The sequence below is a fragment of the Polyodon spathula genome, chromosome 4, assembly GCF_017654505.1.
Source record: "Polyodon spathula isolate WHYD16114869_AA chromosome 4, ASM1765450v1, whole genome shotgun sequence".
In the NCBI taxonomy this organism is placed as follows: Eukaryota; Metazoa; Chordata; class Actinopteri; order Acipenseriformes; family Polyodontidae; genus Polyodon; species Polyodon spathula.
The window spans coordinates 22,281,634-22,303,422 of NC_054537.1; the positions used below are offsets into that span (position 1 = coordinate 22,281,634).

The following is a 21,789-nucleotide window of genomic DNA, read 5'->3' on the forward strand; positions in this document are numbered from 1 at the left end:
AGAAATGTCTTCATCTAGACAATGTGGGGAAGCTATAAAAAAGGCTAACAAGATACTCGGATACATTGTGAAAAGTGTTGAATTTAAATCAAGGGAAGTAATGTTAAAACTGTACAATGCACTTGTAAGACCTCATCTTGAATATTGTGTGCAGTTCTGGTCACCTCGCTATAAAAAAGATATTGCTGCTCTAGAAAGAGTGCAAAGAAGAGCGACCAGAATTATTCCGGGCTTAAAAGGCATGTCATATGCAGACAGGCTAAAAGAATTGAATCTGTTCAGTCTTGAACAAAGAAGACTACGTGGCGACCTAATTCAAGCATTCAAAATTCTAAAAGGTATTGACAGTGTCGACGCAAGGGACTTTTTCAGCCTGAAAAAAGAAACAAGGACCAGGGGTCACAAATGGAGTTTAGAAAAAGGGGCATTCAGAACAGAAAATAGGAGACACTTTTTTACACAGAGAATTGTGAGGGTCTGGAATCAACTCCCCAGTAATGTTGTTGAAGCTGACACCCTGGGATCCTTCAAGAAGCTGCTTGATGAGATTTTGGGATCAATAAGCTACTAACAACCAAACGAGCAAGATGGGCCGAATGGCCTCCTCTCGTTTGTAAACTTTATGTTCTTATGTTCTTATATAAAGATCAGAAACTTTGAGTTTGGGCTTCACCGTACAGTTGTGTGGAAACACATCACGCCATGATCAAAAGAAATCTCAGAGGACCTCAAAAAAGCAGTTATTGATGATCAGTCTAGAATGGGTTACAAAACTGTTTCTTAGGATTTGGGGCTCCACCAATCCACCGTCAGACAGATAGTCTACAAATGGAGAAAGTTCAAGACCACAGTCACTCTACCAAGGAGCCGTGGTCCTACCAAAATCACTCCAACAAAAAACCAGGAAATTATCAAGGAAGTCATAAAGAACCCCAAAGTAACATCCAAGGATCTGCAGGCCACTCTCGCCTTGGCTAATGTGAGTGTTCATGACTCAACTATTAGAAAAAGACTAAGAAATAGCCAGGAGGAAACCACTGCTCTGAAAAGAACATTGCTGCTTGTCTGAAGTTCACCAAAGAGCACACAGATGATCCACAAGACTTCTGGAACAATGTTCTCTGGACAGACAAGTCAAAGGTAGAACTTTTTGGCCTCAATGAGAAACGTTATGTTTGGAACGAAAACCAAACACTGCGTTCGAACAGAAGAACCTCATCTCAACCGTCAAGCATGGTGGTGGGAGAACTGGTTTGGGGCTGCTTTACTGCCTCAGGGCCTGGACGGCTTGCCATCATTGAACCATGAATTCTGCATTGTATCAGAAGATTCTAGAGGAAAATGTCAGGCCATCCGTCCATGAACTGAAGCTTAACCAAAAGTGGGTTATGCAGCAAGACAATGATCCTAAACAAACAGCAGATCTACAAAAGAATGGCTGCAGAAGAAGAAATTCCATGTTTTAGAATGGCCTAGTCAAAGTCCGGACCTAAACCCCATCGAAATGTTGTGGCAGGACCAGAAGCGAGCTGTCCATGCAAGGAAGCCCTCAAATGTCACCGAGTTAAAGCAGTTCTGTAAGGAGGAATGGGCCAAAATTCCTCAAAACGCAATGTGAGAGACTGACCAAGTTACAGGAAACGCTTCGTTGAAGTCATTGCTGCTCAAGGGGATGCCACCAGTTACTAAATCTAAAGGTTCACATACTTTTTCACACATGTGGATATTGAATGTTGAATCATTTGTGGATAAATAAATGCGTTGTGTCATTTGTTTAATCAGGTAATCTTTATTATTAGGACTTATATTAACATTTTAGGTTTGAAATATGTGAAAATCCTAAGGGGTTCACAGACTTTCTCGGCACTGTATATATGAATGTAATCCTAATATATATATATATATATATATATATATATATATATATATATATATATATATATATACACACACACACACACACACACACTATTTAAATGTAATGCACCTGCTTGAATCAGCAACTGCCCACTGTCTTTCTTTCCTGAAAAATACATTGCATCACTATTTTGAACACCACCCCTGCTGGACATATTTTCGGTATATAAACATATTAAATCAAAAACAAGCACACACATTGAACAAATCAACACTATCAAATGCATGCCAGCTTTCTAAACATGACTCAACTTCTGGTTTTCAGAAAGTTAAAACTATGGCAAAGATTCTATGACTTAAACTTTGTTTATAGCTACAGAAACCCATTAAGTGAAGAAAAATAGTATATATCAAGTAACTAAAAGTCATAATCACCTAACCACTAACATTTGTTTTTGATTTAGTGAAGTAATCCTCTTGACCACTTTACGATTTTCTCAATAGCAGTAATGTAAACATTATCCAATTCAGTTTTTTAAGCAGGTAAATTGATGTCTCTTTGTGAAACATGTTCTGGTCAGTAACTAAGCAACCCTGTTGTGATCCAAGTCTTGTTATAGAGGGATGTTACATGAACTGTATTCAGCATTACATCACTACTTTAACAGGACATAACTCATTGGTGTAAATTCCACTCCATGAAAAATTATTCTCCCACATTAATGTATGTGTTTGTGGTAGTGGTCCCCAGTGTGGTACCAGACAAGAGAAATTTCTCCCTCTTCCTCTGTGTCAACGTTGTCTTGTCTAAGACGTTAAATCTAAAATGTCTAGTTCCAAAAGCAAGAATTACCAAGGTTTGCGAGAAAAAATATGGTTTTGAAGGATAACTCCTTACCACAGCTGTGAATACCAAATTAGATACTGGGTCAGGATCGCGACAAAGCAGATCAACAAAACTTCCTGTATATACAGAAAAATAAACGTGACATCGTGGCAGGGCCCTGTCTGTAAATACTGTTGCGTGGTGATTTGGTGGTGGTTGGCAGGGATGGGGTTAATTTCCTATCCCTGCCAAAATACATGCGAGAATGTGGCTGGAGCCAATTGAGTAATTGATATTTAGGCTCCAGCCACATGCTATAAAACAAGGGGGAAATTCCTTTGTTTGTGGGAGGTGTTTTGGGGTGAGTGTTTCTGCGTTGCTAAATTTGTTTTGTGTTACAAAGTTCAGTGAAGGCTCTGCCCAGCCTGAACAGTTTTTGTTTGACCTTTTTATTTTTGGCTCTGTGAGCAGTGTTTTGTTTGTCTTTTTGTTGATTAAAACAGCGCAGCAGTGCTTTAACTGCAGTTTTACTGTATCCAAGTCTCTGTCCTCCCAGCTCTCCTGTCACAGACATTTTACTAGCCTTAAATGAAAAACCCCTCTAAATCAAATAAAGCAATATTTTGGAGCTCGCTGGACCAGTAATGGCTCAGCAGCCATCTATTGGACAGTCCTGCTCAAGCATGTCATTTACTCTAAGCAGGCACTGAAAAAAAAAAAAAAAAAAAAAAAAAAGAAAAAAAAAAAAAGGTATTATTTTGCCATTTTTCACTAGGTTTGATTTATATGTTTTATACACAGGAGACAAGTTAGAATGATGTATTCTCGTTGATAAGTGGTGGGCTGTACCATAGGTTACTAACCAAATTGTGATTTTCAAACTGCCCTTCCACTTAACAAAATATGTTTGGATACAGCGCTGTTCATCTGTTTGAGCATTTACAGAAAGCATTAGCACTATACTATAAAACAATATGCAGGTTTTGTTACTGCACATTAGAGGTTTCTAGTATTACATGCCTTGCCTCAAACACTAGCATGTACAAACACAAGCCTGTATGGCCCTACTATGAGAGGTGCATGCCTAGTGTGGCTATATATATATATATATATATATATATATATATTACTGTAGCTGTTTATATGTACGGATTAGCCAAGGATTGTTATACATGCAAAACCACTTGTTTGTGGTCAGTTTTAGCTTAGTGTTAATATGTAAGTATGTTTTTACCCCTGTCCCTTACCATTAAGCGAAAGCTACTGTGCTAACTTTGCAGGGGACTTTGCAGTATGTGAATGGCTGAATGTGTGTTTGTTTATAGATTACAAGGGAAGGTAAGCAAAGAGCATGGTTAAGGTGAAATAGAAAGCACTGCCTTACCTACTGTTTGTAGCTGTAGGAACGAAGGCATACGAATGGAAAATAATTCTCCAGTAAGCCTATATACATATGAATTCCCCTTTTCCTTATGTGCAGACTTCCTTGTACATTAGAGATTTAAAACCAGTTAACAGCTGCTGCTTCGTGAATTATTTCATCATTTTATTGAAACCTAATATAACATAAAAATGGGTCTATATCAACCTTAAAGTTATATCACCAGCTAACACTGGAAGATGATTTTATTGTTTAAAAAAGACGCCCAACCAAATAAAGGTTCCATCTTTTTGCAAAATCCCTTGATTAAGGCGTGTGACTGATTATTCAATGTGCAAAAATCCAGAATACAGCAAAAACAGTTAATTTAACTGTTAAAAGCCATTTTTTCCCCCAGTTACTTTTTACTATCTAAATTCTGAAAAGGTCCTTAATATTTCTTTTTTTCTTTGACACTGCAGGTCATGGACAGGTATCCCAATGTAGTTCCATTGATCTACAGAATAAAACTCTGTCTCTCTGTATACATGTACCTAATAGCATCCTGCTTAAATACTATTGACAAAGCAGCACCTTTTCTAATAAAATAAAATTCCTCTGTCAGTTTGCTACATTCTGCTGTTAGTTTATGCTTCTGTGCAATCAAAAAATAACCGTTTGTTGAGTTTGTTTACATTCCCCAAATTAGTTTTAGCTGTAAGAATACATGCTTCGTTCCCCTTTCAAAACTCAATTGCCATAAGAATATATGTTGCTTATGCTTCAACTAGCATCAGTATGTCAACACCTCTGCTATAGCTCAGAAATCAAAATATTACTTTAAAAATACTGTTTTTTGTTATACTAATAACATTTTACAGGAAAACCACACAGGTACACAGCTGACATTTTTCAAAACAAACAATGAGCAATTTGGTACCCTACATTAGCTCCGTCACAATTTTTTTTTTTTTTTTTTTTTTTTTTTTTTTACCACAGGCTTATTGGCTGGGGGGCTACAGTAGCTTCCTCATGCGACGGGTGTGTTTGTCAATGTGTGTCGTTGCATGGTCCACAGAGGAAGTGATGATGTCCAAGGCTTCATCTTGCCGTTCCAACTCTGCCTCTGCTTCCAAGGCTAAGCTCTTTAATTGCATGACCATCTAAAAAGAATACAAATACACAAACAAATCAAAACAAGATGATAAAAAAGGCAGTGGACAGGCAGTGGACTGACAGCATCTTTACTAGAGTTGGACTATAATGAAAGTTTCATTTAATGATAATCACAATTCTCTTAAATCACATTTAAACTCCCTAGTAAGTACTTCCTTCTTTCTAGAAAACCCTCCCCCTCAGGCTCCTTTCATTTTTGACTTTAAATGTAACCATATCCCTGCTCTCTCCCACAAGACAGCGGATTGAATTAAAAGTAATTTTCTGATACCTAGAGGCGCTTACCTGTTTTAGTGTTAGATGACTGTCATAAATAGGATTATCACAAATAATACAATTATCAATGAAACCTGTTGGGAACCTTATTTTCAGAAAGGAGGCATCCACCATTAGAATAAAAATTAACAGCTAACCAAACTGACAGATAAACATGCCCATAGATGATTACATTGTTACTTGAATTTGGCCCATGGCCTTGTCCATTAGAGCACATCTGCTGCCCCTATGCTGGCAAAATTATGATGAATAAAGTAAATCAATTAGATGAATCACTAATGCCAGCAGGCAGGACAAGAGGCACTTGAGGTCACCTTCCCCATAAACCAGGCAGGCTGCAAGGTAAAGGGGACCAAACAAAGAAATGAAATGACAAGGTGGTGTAGACAAAAGGATAGATAGATAGATATAGAGACCAAGCTGGCCATTATTTGGGTTTGTGCCCTTAATAAAATGACCCAGAAATTAAAAAAAAAAAAAAAAACAAAACACTTTGATTGAAAATACAAACAAAACAAACACAAAAACAAACAAACAAAACCCTAGCTCCCTCAGGGCACTAACTAACATTACACTGTCTACCTGCCAAACAACACATTTTACAAAAAGTGTTATACCAGACAGAGGTTTTACCTCTATTTGCACCAACAATCAAGCCCTTCACTCTACAGCCACACTCCTGAACAAGCTGGCTGCACTCTTTAAATACCCTGCACCTGGTTCTAATTTACAATTACCTCCAGGTGCAGGGGATAATTAACTAACAAATAATACAATTAAACAAAAGCAATTAAATTAAACAAAACGTGCATTTTCCCATGTTTTTAGGCAGGGAGGAATCTGATCTATATATCTCTATCTATCTCTGGTTTGATGATTAAGTATTTGATTAATGGGCGGATTCTCCTTTCAGAAACACAACTACGTTTCCAATTTCATTCATTTGAGTGTCCACCATTAGCTTGTATTACACAATGAGATCTCTTTGGAAGTTGGCCTACATCTATTTCCTGCAAGTTGGAAACGCTTCCTTCCATGTTTCAGAAATATGCAGCTTTAATTGTTCTTTGTTGCTGTAGGTTTTCATAGCATTTTTTTTATTCAATTCATTCAAAATGTCTTTAGCTGGGATTTATACATATTTGAATGTATACTTCAATTAGTGGTAATTAAGGTTTTTAAATAATTTTATCACTATCAATTTTATAACTGGTCTCCCTTCTGTTGAAGATCTGTTGGTTCTGTGCTTGCATGTAATAAATTCATTTGTAAAGAAATAGACACTTCAGAGACAACGCTACAGATGAAAAGTTGCTGCTCCTGGTTCCTAATCATTGCATGTGTTGTAGTACAAACAGTGTAATGGTCTTTATACAATCCAATGAATTCCAAATATACCAAATATTATATGATCATATTACAACAAATAAAGATGTTCATACATCTGAGTTAAGATAATGGATTTTAAAGACGGGCTACCAATGTCAAATTGGTCAGTCAACATTTTTCTTTATTACTTCTCTTTTCCAGTGCCAGCCTTTTCCGTTCTTATTGTACTGTCTGAAATGTAATTAAAGGATTGTTTATAAAAAAGAAAATATTGCATCCAGTGTAGAATCCAGTAAATCATGTTGATCTTCTCTGCAAAACCCATTTTCTTCAATATTTTATTTAGGATATGGACCCTACTCACAAAACTTTAATGAACGTTTTGTAAAGGACAGTTTAAAAAAAAAACAACAAAAAACTTTTAAATAAGTAAATGACGTTTGCAGCTCATGAAACCATTTCCCACTGATTAAGAGAATGTTAGAAGTTGATTCTCATCTTCCAAAGCACTGTCTAACAAAGTGAATGCTTCTGAACACTCTTCAAGAAAAAAGCTCTTAAACACATTCCTAAACATAGTCTTTAAAGGCCCCAATACTGACAACTACCCTTCAATTGTTTGTTAACTATTGCCCTGGCTGCATTTGATGTCTGTACAGAATATCAACATGTATACATGTCATGATAGTTGTGTATTTTAAATAAATACAATTACTGAATGTTTTGATGATAATAGTAATCAAGACAGTGAAAAGCAGACAGCAACTCTCTTGCAGAGTATATACAGTGGGTTGACTTAAAACCAGCTCAATGATGAACTCAGATCATGTTTGGCCGGTGGTCACTGTTAAAATATAAATAAGCACAAGGAATCCCACAGGACCATTAAAATGTGGTAGTCTAGGTCTGTAAAGGTAGTTGTTAAATACGGTTTGACGGTTTATGTTTTTTTTATTGTTATTTTTAATTTCCTCAAGTCTATTTATTTATCCAACTCCATCTGGATCTCAAAAAGTGCTGGTCTTGTAATCAGTGTGTGATACAGTTAATGGAACAATTTAAACAAACCAGTGATATGCCAAGCCAATTCTAATAAACACTCACCCCAAATCCCACCACCGCGACCACAGTGATTAAACTAATATTATGATATCCTGACATATACACACACCCAATGACATTATGTCAGTCTTCATCTGCCAGTAGACATGGGCACAGCTACAGACAACAGGAACTCTGCCAGACAAGGTTCTGTGAATTGCTGCTGATTCAATACAGTCCAGCAAACCACAGAGGTTAACTACAGCAAAGGATGGGCAGAGGGGGGAATGAAAGGGAAGTACTGATCAACATATTGAAATGCATATAATCAATTTGCCTTGGCTGTAGTGGCACTAGAAAACAGGTGACAGCTGATCATGTAACCTATCGATGCTCGAAACACTAAAAACCCAAAAAAAGACAGCGTTACTGTGACAGATATTTCATAAAACCAGGAAAAATAGGCCCCTATAGTTTTATATGTCCAATGAAATTGCTTATTTAAAATTAACATGTCCCTTATTATCATATCAGTAGAGCTAACCTTAGAGACAGTACTATAGAGGCAGTTCATTGATAAGCAGTTCACTTATAAATGGAAATTAAGACTAAACACTCTTAAAATATTAAACACACTTAAACTAATGTTATTTAAACACCACAATGCTGCACTGACTATAAATACCAGTGGCAGAGGGCTGTTCTGCGAATTTTCTATGGCAAAAGAGGAAGAGGTACACGGCACACGACAGGTTTCCAGAGGGGATGTTCTAATGAAGTGCATTCTTAAAATTGAAGTTCAGATCATTTTACCTGATCTTAATGTACTGGGAGAACAATCTATAATGTTTTTTTTTGTTTGCTTGTTTGTTTTCTTTGTATTTCTAAGCAATATAGCCTGACCCACTTAGGAAAACCACCAGCTACTGGAATCATCCTGAATATAGAATCAGTTCCAGAACTGTAACAATATTTAAATAGTTTGTGGGAATCCCAAGTTCCAATTCTGGGAATCAAATGAGGCCACCTACTCAGTAAGAACAGCTGTGATTAATGCCATGTTTACTCAATATCGAGACTTTGTTTACCATATACTATTTGCATATTCTTTACAGTAAAATTAGGGTGTTAGTTAAGCCTCCAAACAACAATTGATTAATTGGGCATGCAAAGTCGAATCGTTTGAATAAATATTGATGACTGTACCGCCCACATACATTTTTGCTCCATTCCCCCACCCTGACGTGAGTATTTATTTATTTTTTTTAATTTAGAAAATCGGCAATGGTTTTTATCCTCGGTTTTCTTCCCAAATTTGGAATGCCCAATTATTCTATATTGTTTATTATCGCGTTTCACTGCTGCAACCCCCCCCCCCGGCGGGAAACGAAGGCTGAAACCTGCGTTCTCCGAAACATGTTCCTGTCAATCCGTCATTTTTCGCACTGCGGATCCACAGCGAAGCCACCAGACCTACAGTGCCAGAGGACAACACAGATCTGAATGGCTCCACTGCAGACCTGCAGGTTCCCTATCAGCCACAGGGGTTGCTAGTGCGTGGTGAACCATGGATTTCCCTGCCAACCTAATCCCTCCCTACCCGGGCGGCGCCGCCCCCTAGGAACCCGCGGTAAAGGTTGGCAATGCCTGGATTTAAACCTGAGACCTCCAGGCTATGGGGCGCATCCTGCACTCCACGCGGAGTGCCTTTACTGGATGCTCCAATCGGGAGCCCCCACCAATGTTACCATTTTAATATCATTGCAGTTATATGTAGAAGCTTGGGCACAACAACTGAATGCAAGGGGTAATTACACCTTGGTAGCATCAGGAGAAGAAAAAAAAGTTTATACTATCTTGTTTATACTGTACCACCTAACCATCACTATCTGTGAAACACAATGTGGAAATGCTTGCCTAAAACAGAATAATAATAATAATAATAATAATAATAATAATAATAATAATAATAATAATAATAATAATAGAAATTGATTTACTTACTACTAACCCTAACCCTAAACATGAGCATGCATGAATTTGTGTTTACACTGATAATTAAAGAATAGTATTTATTAGTATGCACTTTAACAGCCTCAACTACCAATCACTGTGTTCAAACGGCAATATTTTTTTTTTTTTTTTTTCTGTTAAAAGTGCTCCCGGCTAGAATGCTATGCCGTCCGGCTGTACAGAATTCCTGGGAAGAACCCTGAAATGACTATGTAATATCTTAAATAGCAGAATCAGCTTACTGCAATTTAAACTTTAAAAAGGTAACATGTAATCATAAGAACTGTCTGTTAAATATCCCGTCAGACTTCATTAACACTGAGCATGGGAGCTGCACCACATGTTACAACTGTACACAATCAGAGGTGCAGTCACCAATTCCAGACACAACACTCAAAATATTTTAAATATAAACATGCTGTTTTCCTGTGCAACAAACAAGTGAGTACAGACATTACTTAGCAAGCTGTTGTATTTTAAGCAGTTGAATATGATAGTAACCAACTTGCTCCTGAAGTGGTGCCCAGCAATTGGATTTGGCAACCATTTATTTATTCTTTTGGCCAATGAGCCATTGGCTCCTAAAGCAAAAACTTTGCCTGGAGCCGATTTGTAATTTTGTTTAAAGAAATGTATTTTAAAGAATAAACAGGAAATAAAAGCAAAATAGGCCATGAAGCTTATTTGCCAAAGTGCTTTACCAGTGTTATTGCAAACATCTGCACAAGCAAATAAGGCAATTGTGTGATTTTTACATTTCATGCTTCGTTTACTGTGTCGCGGTATGTATCATATCATGGCCCTCGTATAACGATACGTATCGTAGCGTGAAGACACTGCCGACACCCAGCCCTACTTGCTGGTACACATAAAAACAAAGCATTGTAAAGAGCATGCAAGTACAATACAGTCACATACACGGTAAAGCAGTAGCACATATTCTTGAATATATCAATACATTACTGAAATATATCATTGTTCATGTTCCTTGGTATAACTGTGTAAATTCCAAGGATATATTCTTTTCAATAAAGCTTTCCTTTCCACGGTAACAAAATCAGATGATGTGGAATTAGCTGGGACCCGCAATGCCCACATGTACTGTGTCTGTGCTGCCAGCTTGCAGATCTCTGATGGACCTAACAGGGTTTCTTTTTTTCAGTATAGAGAAACGTTATTAATCAAGGCTTGGCCCAATTGCTTAGGATGGTTCTTAATTCAGTCTGGGTTCGCTACAAACAGGAGTCTGCTGAAAAATTACCAGGAGACTTGGAAAAAATGTCAAGAAATATTATATATTTTTCCTTGCCTGTAAAACTGCTGGTGCTGCAACAAAATGGGAATCCTTCTCCTTTTCAAATAAAACATTTGTTTACAGCCATTAACCAACATAGGATGCCACAGCAGACTGCTCTTTAAGAGCCTAGGATTATTTTACAAGAGAGATGTTTAGTCTGAGTCATCATCATATACGTGTAATAGCCAAAACAAAATTTTACTTGACTTTTTTCTTACACGATTTCACTTTTGAATGCATGTTTTGAAGCTGGTATGGTATTATCTGGTGTTACCTGGGTGTACATAAAACAACACATAATGTGTCAAGGGTTAAACCAGAGCAGCATAATCTTATAATGTACCAACTACCACTGAGAGACATGCATTATGTTGCCTGTAATTGTACACAAGGGATCTCTATGTCTAAATTATGCTGACGTTAATAAAGGAAGTGCCTCGGAACAGGAAAGGTGGTCTTTCTAGACAGGGGGTGGTTATACAAAATTCTGCTTGGAAAACAGGTTTCTTTGGATTCACATAAATATTAATATTAATGTTGTTATTTTTCTAAGCTGCAATTTTGACCATCTGGAATTTAACCACGCACACACTTTTTCAGAACAATAACCACTGTACCTGTTTCAGCTCCTGGGCTTCTGAGTCGGATACAGGAGGTTGGAGCACCTGCACCTGCAGCTGGGCTTGTTGCTCTCCAGGTTGAGCCTCAGACAGTCTAATACAGTCAATGAAGCCACTGGCTGTAAAAGAAAAATTTGGGGTAACTTGATATTGCTGCAGAGTCCACTGATGATGATCTTGATTCTTCTTTGTCCTTTTCACGGCTTTAAACTTAACACTAGCACTGCACCCAGTCCTGGGTTTCAGAACATCCCTAGCTACCATCCGGATCCAAACTCAATCTATAGACTGGTGTGAGGATATTAAAAGGTAACATTCCAATTCCACTACCCTATGAAAGACTAAACGTTTTTGGAGGGTTCCCTGGGAAATGTTGCTCATAAGCGATGGCTATGTTGCTGTTACTGAGTGGGTTTTTAATGGTAATGGTTAGGGTTCCCTGGGAAATGTTGCTCATAAGCGGCGGTAGCTCTTACCAGGTGTTGTTACTAGCAAGCGTCTACTGTACTGTGGATTACACCTTAATGGTTTCTTTATAGTGTTCAGCATTGGACTGGGGCCAGATTATTGTATATAATTTGGATTAAAATAAGGCAAAAAGTATGAAGCTTTTTATTTATGGATAGTGTTCCCTAACTAGTTGACAAAGTTAACCCTAGCCAATACTTTAAGCAAAACACAATACTTAGGAACCAGATGACACAGTCGCAAATTAAGTGGGGGCAGGCTAACTGCAGTACTTTATAATGCTCTGATGTTCTAATCTTTTGGAAAACTTTGGGTTGGTATATGAAATATAACAGATGGGATAAATTACTTGTCCAACAGTGCCATCTGTTGGACCACAACAGGACTCAACATTTCATTTTTTTTTTGTACAGCTGTTTTCAGAATAAATTTAGTTATTAATCAAATAACATAAAACAAGCAGTTGTGTAAACAGTATAATAATATACTTAAGACACAAACAAAACTACAAAGGTCTGTTAGGAAGGAATAAATGGCAGAAATAAAAACCCACGGCTATGGCCAAAAGTTTTGCATTCCCTAGAATTTTGGGATTGAGACATAATTAAAAAAAAACAAACAAAAAAAAAAAAACTACGAAATGATATTGCAAAAGTCTACTAGAAGTCATAATAGTAGCACATTATTTCATGTTCGATTTCAAAATGTCACATTTTTCAATTTTTTTCAATTTTTCGTTAAGTACACCCACCCCTCACTATACTGTGGATTCGGCTATATCGTGGTCCTGGAGTTGGCTCCGCATTTTTACTGTCCAACTGCGCATGCCTTAGCTGCACTATAATTTCACCTGTTCGTTTTATTTCGTACTGCATATCAACTAAAATATACAGAACAATTAAAAAAAAAAAAAAATAATATCGTACTGTTATAATATACACAAGCACTGCACAATAACACAAAGCAAATTAAATATCTACTTGTTGAAGCGTTTTTTTAAGCAATGCACTAGCAAAAGTCACTGGGCAGTGACGTCAGCTCCCTAGCAACAAGCCTCCTATGTTGTGAATGGATTCTTTCAATGCAGCGGTTTGGTCAGTTGAGAAAGAAGACGAAGATTCATGAAATTAATTGGAGACTTAAGTTGATGAGAAGCAATTACCCTCTGAATTAAAATATGAATAAAAATGGTGTGCTAATTTTTATAGAAAAATTAGAAAAAGCGCACTGCGTAGAGGATTTATACTGGACCCTGATGGTCACGATAAAACATGGGAGTGGTTGTACAGTATTTGTTAACCTAGTATTTGTTTTTCTATGGGTCTCTCGCTATATCGCGGCCCCCAATATATAGCAGATTTGTACTGGACTCCGACACCTGCAATATATCGAGTGGGTGGTGTATATAGAGAAATACAAAGCAGTATGTAATTTAGTATGTTAACATAACATTAGTCAACAGGTTTCGTTTGACTTTATGAAACAAAATATGTTAATTCTATAGGGTGACGCAAAACTTTTGGTCGTACCTGTATAGTAGTTACCTGTATTCCATAATGAAGTTTCTAGATCGGAGGGAGATTGTTCACGGGTGCTTTTGAATGCTGAATAATCAGGCATAAACTCGATTTTCTTCTCGTACTGCATTTCCAGAATGGAAAGCACTTCAGGCATCTTAGCTGACATCAGCCTGTATCTGATGTCTGGCTTCCCAATAAACCTCTGCCGGATGCTGAGCTCAAAAGGTGTGTGAACCCGGATATCGTCCACCTCCTCCCTCTGGTATCTGTGCACGTGCTGAGAGCTACTGTCACTGATCTCCAAGGCTGAAACCAGCACTGTTAGTTTCCCTGGTTTGAGGTTTGAGTCTTCACCTTTGGAGAAGATCACTGGAACTTTAGTAATGACTCCCTCTTTCCCAGGGCCCTTTTTAGCAGAGGCAGAGGCACAGGCAGATGCCACCTGCTGGATTTTCGCTTCCTGCTGGCTTCTCCAAGGAAGTTTACCAAAGGGCCACCAAGGGGGGGACTCCAACTCCGAGAGCAACCTGGCACAGAAGGGTGAATGAACATTAAAAACTAGCTAGCTTCAAAAGCCATGTTATTGCCTTGTCTTGTCCCTTTCTCCGAATTAAATGACCACTACACCACATTATTTTCTAAAATACGGAAACTAAACACAATGTAAGTGAATTTTGCAGCTACTATACTTAAAATGAATCTTATATTCTATAGCATGGCTAGATGTTCACTTTTTAAGGGAGTCATGAGGATTTGCTAGCTGCTTGGAAAGCAGGTAGCAAAATGTTCTTATTCGGTACTGTTTTTTAGGGTTTTTTTAATCGATTAATGGTTAATCGATTAATCATGCCTGTGGGTGTTAATCGATTAAAAAAATCATTGATTGATTAAACTACTCTACCCATGTGCTGTAGCAAAAGGCAGTGCGTGAGAAAAAAAATCTAGAAAGATGGAGGAGTACTTCAAAAGACGGTTGCAAACAGGTTACAGGGCGATATACCCAACATTTTGCCATAGCTCAGAACAGTGTTTTTCAAAGGTTATTAGGGGAGTGCCAAGACCTGACTGGAAAAAAAAAAATCTGACTTCCTGGCAATTGTAAATGGCAGACTCAGTGTGTCTCCAAGATGATTGGCTCTATCAACTATCGAGACAGGAATCACTTTTAATCTGACCAACCCCCGTCCACAGAGCTTATGTCGTTTCAGACCTACTGTAGCTCAGCGCCTCTATCGCCCAGCCCTCCTTCATTTGAAAGTGTAGTAGCGGCAGGTTTTAATATCAGATACATTTTGTTCACAAATAAAATAAAGTACAAATCTAGCTTTAGACACAGCTTCAGTTTATAAATGGGGGGGGGGTAGCTTTTAGTTTAATATACGTTATTTGCTGCATGCAGAATGCAGAAAATGAGTAAACAAGGGTGCAACATTTTAATAAAGTTATAATAAAAAAAATAAGCTGGACAAAACACAATTACTATTCAGAATTACATTAACATTATTTAAAGACTAGTCACAGGTATAATGTAATAATAGTAAAATTGGTTTCATTTACAGTGTTTTGCTCTGAAACAATTAAATAGGCTTCTAAATCCTCCGTGTCCTTACTTTCTCAAGCGGAACGAAGAACCAGAAAACGAGAGCGCAGCATTTAAGAGACTAGTTTTTTTGTACTGGTGTTAATACAATTCCGAATAGTGATTGTAATAAGGTGTATCCATCTTAAATATATATTATAACTGTATTTTACTGTTTATTAGAGGGGGTCAGCAAAAAAATCTATCTGAAGGGGAGCGCAGCAAAGTTTGGAAACCACTGGCTCAGAAGGAAGGAAAAAAGACTACCACTTGCAAGATTTGCTCTTTGGAGCTTTCCTTTCACGGCAGCATATCTTGTCATCCGAGTCGCAAGTAAGTTGATTTTTCTTTTAAACAATGTATTGTATTAGTTAATCTGTACCAGTCTTAATTATGGCATATTCAGCTAACTAAATTCAACTAAAACACAATACCACTCTATTCAACCAATTACCTGTTAGTTTAAAGTTTATACAAAAAACGGTCCAACATATCCAACACAGTATTGGTTGTAGTATTGCTGCTAATTTACACAGTATTTTATTAATTATATTAAAAGACTTGCTTTGGCTAACTTTAGACTACATGCAAGTAAACATTTTGATTTATTGTTAAATTAAAGTTGCCTGTAAATCATTAGGTGTCATTAATAAATGCTTGCAAAAAATATCATTAATACTAAGTGTTACTTTTAGTTGTCTTTCAATACAATTACATAGCGCAAATGGGTGTGATTTATCGATTAATTAATCGCCCAGGTGGGGTAATTAATCGATTAAAAGAAAATGCCAAGATTAAAACCCCTAATAATAATTATACATAACAATTATTTAAAAAATGAACACCTACCTACTGTTTTAAAATAGACTGAATATCCCAAACTATCACATAGTAGGCCTGCTTTTCAGGTAAACACACTTGGAAGTTCCAACTCCAGTAAGAAAGGGTTTGCATTTTAAAAAGCCAAAACTGTCAAACTACTGTCTTTGACCATAAGGTATAATGGGAAAGTAACTTATAAATATAGCTTTACATACTTGTCTGCCACATATGAATCAGATTCAATTTTGTTCAGTCCCACCATGATGTTGTCAAACTGCTCCCCCTGGTGGTGCAGCACTTTCCCAGTGTCCTCCAGTCTCTTCTTAGAGCCGGACACCAGCCCGATCAGTTCCTTCCCTTTGCTAGTCTGGCTCTCAGAGGCCTCCACCCCAACAGCAGCAGCAGCTCCAGAGCCCAGCAGCTGCTCCCTCCAGAAGTGCTCGAGCACATTGAACACCACTGCCCGGCTGGGCTGCAGGGAGCTGAACCAGTGCTTGACGTTACTTTCCGTGATAGTGAGGGAGCTGAATATGAAGCTGGAAGATTCCTTCTTTATCTCACTGATTCTGAAGAGCCTGAAGCTGGCTAGGTTCTCTCCGTCCTTGCTGGATGTAAACCTTATAGACTTCGGAGTCAAGGACAAGGTGCCGCAGACCCAACGTTTTCCGTTGCTTACGTAGTACGAGCATGGCCAGCTGTGAATAGAGATATCCTTGCTCATCTCCGATGACTGCGGATTTCCGCCTTACCAGATTTCCTGCCTAATGGCTATCCTGCAGATTAAAAATAAACTTAAAAAGCAACTTGGTTTGGGTGTGAATTATCAGTTATCTTAACAAATGTGTTATTCTTGTTGTTCAGATTCAATGTATCTTTTTCTTTTTCTAAAGCTCCCCTGAGGCTTCCACGTTCATCTGGTACACACATGTGGTATTTTTGAACACAGGCACAAAGTCTACGTGATTTTGGAACATAGCAATATCTATATAATAGTAAGTGAGTGGGGATGTCTGATCAGGATTCTAATTTAGACCAATTTAAAGTTACTCTACTTAAATTATGCAGATCAGACAACCAGAGCAGATTGCATGTGGATCATTCCGTGACAAATCAGAACACCTACCAAGGCCATTTTAACACAACACCCATTTTAACTAAGCGTGTTACCTATGGTGTTTATTTATTTATTTAATTTGTTTGTTTATTATTACTATTACTGGAAAGCGCCACATTTAAAATTGCAGCTTGATTGGACCAGCGGTTCAGAAGTTAGAGGGTTGCAGTTTTAGGTTTTGAGCAGACCCAGTGACCTTAAAATTACTATATCTCAGCATCTCTTTAAGAGAGAGGCATGGTTTCCGTGTCATAAAATGAAAATACCACACTGGTGATACCAAAAGTGAATGCCTTTACCATTGACCGTTGACCCTACAAATCTCACAATTCCCTGCCTTTAAAAAATCTGAAAAGAATCATAGCCAAGGTGAACACATTATAGAATACCACATTTTCAGAGACATAATTTGCTTTATTACTTTGGCAGAAAATGACAAAGGTGTTCCCATCTTAGAGTTTGTATACATGTTGAATTGCTATTTTCTACATGTCTGCTTGACTGATATTGTACTTCCTAGTAGAGAAAGCGGTCATTTTCACAGTGGAAATTATTAGAAGGAACGCAGTCTCTATCATGCTCTTACCAGTGATACTGGGTTGGTATTCCACTTGGGTGCATGAATCTGATGATGTAATCATCAAATGAATTTGACTTCTCTTCAATCAGAAAGGAGTGTCACATACACTACTTTGGCCATTAGGTTTATTCTGCTGCTCCTGATCACCGGCTTTAAAGAGTAAGTAGCTGGGTTTTGAGATAGCGTCGTAAGCCCCACATGTTGCTACAACTGTTTACATAATGTACCTGTGACTTTTCTTTTCATTGTTAACATCTTGACAACTTATTACACTTATATAAGTGATTCAAAAAGCCGATCTAGTGCACTAGGGTTTAAGATCTGTCCTCTAAATCAGTGCTATATAGTGTATAACAGGACATTTTGACTGGTATTAAATTTGGCAGATTTGATACCTTGGGGGTTTTGCCACACAGTTTTGCATTTATACTACTAATCCAAAAAAGCATTCAAATAAATGTTTACGTAATGAAATGTGTCTGCTAAAACAGTATCTCATTTACTGCAACTCGTTATAACACCTAAAATGGTCAGATTGTATTGGAGTCCACTTTCGTTAGTCATTTCCATATTCAGTACTATGTCTGTGTATTTTATTTTTGTATTCAATATTATGGTAGTGTGTCTGCCTTCCAGGACTACAAAATGACTTCTGAACCACTATGTATGAGCCAAGAACGACCGAATCACATGGCAGTTCTGCACATTCAAAAGTACCTAATCGAGGAAATAGACTAAATGTTATTGCTCTTTATTAAGTGGGAAGTTGTCTATGCACTAATCAATACTTACTTCTATCTTTGTATAAACATAATTGTATAATTAAGTTGACTTATAAATGCTTTATTATGTACCAGTTGTGTTTCTCCCGGTTTGCTGGCTTAACTACTTTGGTGTGGATGTTCAACTGTATGCATATGTCCTGTCCCTATGACATACACAATAACAATAGTGTATGAAACAATAGTGTTCATAAAATGTTTTTGTTTGTTTGTTTGTTTATCTTTCAAATATCCTTATAGTTTGGGAAACGATTTAATTTATAATCCAAGATACAAAACATGACTGAAGCCTTCGTTCACCTGTGTATGTGTAGTCAATCATTATGTGTAATGTGTGCATATTTTCGTTATTAGTGATATACTTATGTTTTATTAACGGTAATTGAGATGCATTACTATGATTGTGTTTTGAGTTATTCTGTCTATGCTGCGACTTTAAAAACTACTCTATTTGAGCTATTGTTTATACCAGATCAGACTGTGAGTGACCTGAATCTCCCAGTTCTTTCAGAAATTAGAACTGGGTTAATTTAAAACACAGCTGTTTGTGTGTTCACAAACTGAAGCCATATAGTACAATGTGTCGTATACAAGCAATCTATATATCTATATATATACACACACTACACACAGAAATTAAATATTTTAAGTACACAGCGAAGATAATTGTACATAACTAGGTAGACGTATCTGTGATGTTAAAACTTGTTTTAAATCAAGGCTTTTAAAACAGATTATTTTAATGTTTAATGTACAAACTCGGCACCGTTACATATGTAAACAAGTACCGGTGCTATAGGTCTACGACTGCATAAAAAAAGAAAAAAAAAAAACATTATAACGACCCCAACAATCGCAGAGCAAAAAATAAGTCAAACTAAACTCATCACAGCCGCGATCAGACAGTATCAAAACAAGAACAGAACGCAAATATATAGTCTAGTTAAGTTCGTGTTTTTTTTTTTTTTCTTGTATGAAGGGTCAATTATAGTTATCAAATGTATTTGTTTATTTTAATGGTTTTATGTTTTTAATTCTTAGTTTTATTATAGTAGTCACTGGAACAGATCCGTGATACCTGGATCCCGTTCGTCAGTTCCAAAGCAGGAACCGGTTCGCATATCACGAATCAAAAGTATAGGTTCTATGGCATCGCGCCTGGTGGGTAGCAGCCTTTACTATAAATACTCAAGCTAACTGAACATTTTGGATGATAAGCTTTGGCTCAGTTCAAAGGCTTTCCTCAAACTGAAAAAAATGGGGATGACACAATGCAATTGCTGTCTTGAAATAGCATTTCTAAATGAGTGATTTGATCAACAGTGGCACTGGGACAATTGTTAAAGTGGGGGTGATGAAAGCCATTGCAGCCCCTGTATATGATGGAAGTCATGCAAAGCCAAGGGGGTGCTACGTACCGCACCCCTAGTTCCAGCGCCCCTTTTCATCAATGCCGTCCTTCATCATCACAGGATTAGCTAATTTTGCTTTTAGCTGCTTACAATAATGGCTAATCTCTGAACACAATGCTTGTGAACACAATAATAAACTGCTGGCCAGTCTGTAATCCCAGTTTGCTAGTCTGTTTAGCCTAGCCCTAGTCGGTCCACCTCTTCCTCGTTTCTGACTATTTAATTGGCCGCAGCTGCTATTGTCTACAATGTTATCATCATTCAAGTATGAAAAACAATATCGCCATCTGCTATACAATAGTACAAAGAACTGATGTTTTCATTATGTTACCCACCGCAAACTGTGTCTTGATCTGTCAGTGAAATCTTGCATTATACATTTTCATTCTTCTATCCATTTAATTGTGTTTGTGTTCTTTTTTTTATCCAATACCTTTTTCAGATGTTACTGACCACCCTTTCACGGTATTTCCAACGTACAGTGCAAAATATTAACTATCTGAATTGCGTTCTTCTTGTGTTGTATTTCACTGTTTTGCTTCTTTCAACAGTCACTGTGTTGTGTCACTATATTTACAATCCGGCCTTGTAAGTATCTCACTTCCGCTTTCACAGTGGGCGCGTTCACGATGATCATTCTGTGCAGAATCTGACCAATTTACCCAATGATCATCTAAGAATAATCTCCGTGAACGCACCCATTGGCTAAACTTGTCAGATTCTGTACAGAATCTGCGCAGAATGGCCTTCATGAACGCAACCGGTATTTTGGCTGCTGTTACCGGGAGCTTGCTGCGCCGGCTGTTCTTTGGCTGCTGTCTTTCTGACGTCACACGCAGCTTCTAGAGAAACGCCTTCTCCAAGGCTTGTAGCGCAGCAGACGCTTTCAACGTCCTTGACCTGTCATATAATTACATTTGTCTGGGTTATCAACCTATACAGAGTAGGTTTGATGGAACTGATCAACATTAATTTTATTATAACCTTTAGCACATTATGCTTGCATTACAAATAGGTCACTCGTGATCTCTGCAGTCTCTGGTTCAGTCCTGTAGTAACTTTTCAAAGCTGCGGTGGGCTGTGCAGAATCTGCGAAGATTTCTGTGGGTGCAGTTGAGTGACGTCACGCTGCAGCATTCAAAAAGAATGCGCAACTGCGATTCTGTGCAAAACTGCAGATGTGTGCAGAACTGCGGAAATCTGCTATAAGAACACGAACTTTATTTAAGTTAAAACATAAACATACACTAAAACATACATACTATAGTAACGAAATGGTTTCTAGGAAGAAAAAAAAACATTACAGGAAGGGTAATCAAAGCACTGCACAAGCTCTACTGGTGTTAAAATGGCTCTCCCCCTTTAAGAGATATGGTGCACCATTCATTTGTGGAAGGTGAAGGGAGTCCCTCCTAAATACAGTAATGTATATAAAATAGTAGGATTATGTCAGATATTTTATATATATATATATATATATATATAATATATATATTATATCCCGTATATATATATATATATAATATATATATATTAATATATGTCAACATTTTAATCATATATAGTATATATATATAGTATATATATATATATCTATATATAATATATACTATATATATATATATATATATATATATATATATATATATATAAATAAAGTAAATAACATTCTTCTGCAAGCTTCCCTTTAGCCAGTTGTTCAACCTTGGGAATTCCA

The 21,789-nt window shown here is 37.3% G+C and overlaps 1 protein-coding gene across 3 annotated transcripts; it reads right to left on the reverse strand.

Annotated features, from left to right (window-relative positions):
- Positions 1-3,166: 3,166 nt before the first annotated feature.
- On the reverse strand, positions 3,167-20,764 carry LOC121314317 (synaptosomal-associated protein 47-like). 3 transcript variants are annotated; one of them, XM_041247437.1, is made up of 5 exons: positions 20,506-20,764; positions 16,400-16,957; positions 13,793-14,310; positions 11,793-11,914; positions 3,167-5,206 (listed from the first exon to the last, which is right to left on the reverse strand). In XM_041247437.1, the coding sequence occupies exons 2-5, from the start codon at positions 16,903-16,905 to the stop codon at positions 5,060-5,062; spliced, it is 1,293 nt and encodes a 430-aa protein (XP_041103371.1). In that variant the 5' UTR covers positions 16,906-16,957; positions 20,506-20,764; the 3' UTR covers positions 3,167-5,059. The 3 variants fall into 3 exon arrangements, with proteins under 3 accessions (XP_041103371.1, XP_041103370.1, XP_041103372.1); XM_041247436.1 differs by having other exon boundaries at positions 20,408-20,764; XM_041247438.1 differs by having other exon boundaries at positions 13,808-14,310; positions 20,408-20,760.
- Positions 20,765-21,789: the final 1,025 nt, after the last annotated feature.

What these genes read in the sequence shown, in the direction of transcription:
- LOC121314317 (XM_041247437.1), bottom strand. Translation starts at nt 16,905, where the DNA reads ATGAGCAAGGATATCTCTATTCACAGCTGGCCATGCTCGTACTACGTA. An exon ending in GATTCATATGTGGCAGACAA is followed by an intron (nt 14,311 to 16,399) that starts GTATGTAAAGCT and finishes CTTCTGTGCCAG; the next exon opens with GTTGCTCTCGGAGTTGGAGT. An exon ending in TACAGGTAACTACTATACAG is followed by an intron (nt 11,915 to 13,792) that starts GTACGACCAAAA and finishes TTTCTTTTACAG; the next exon opens with CCAGTGGCTTCATTGACTGT.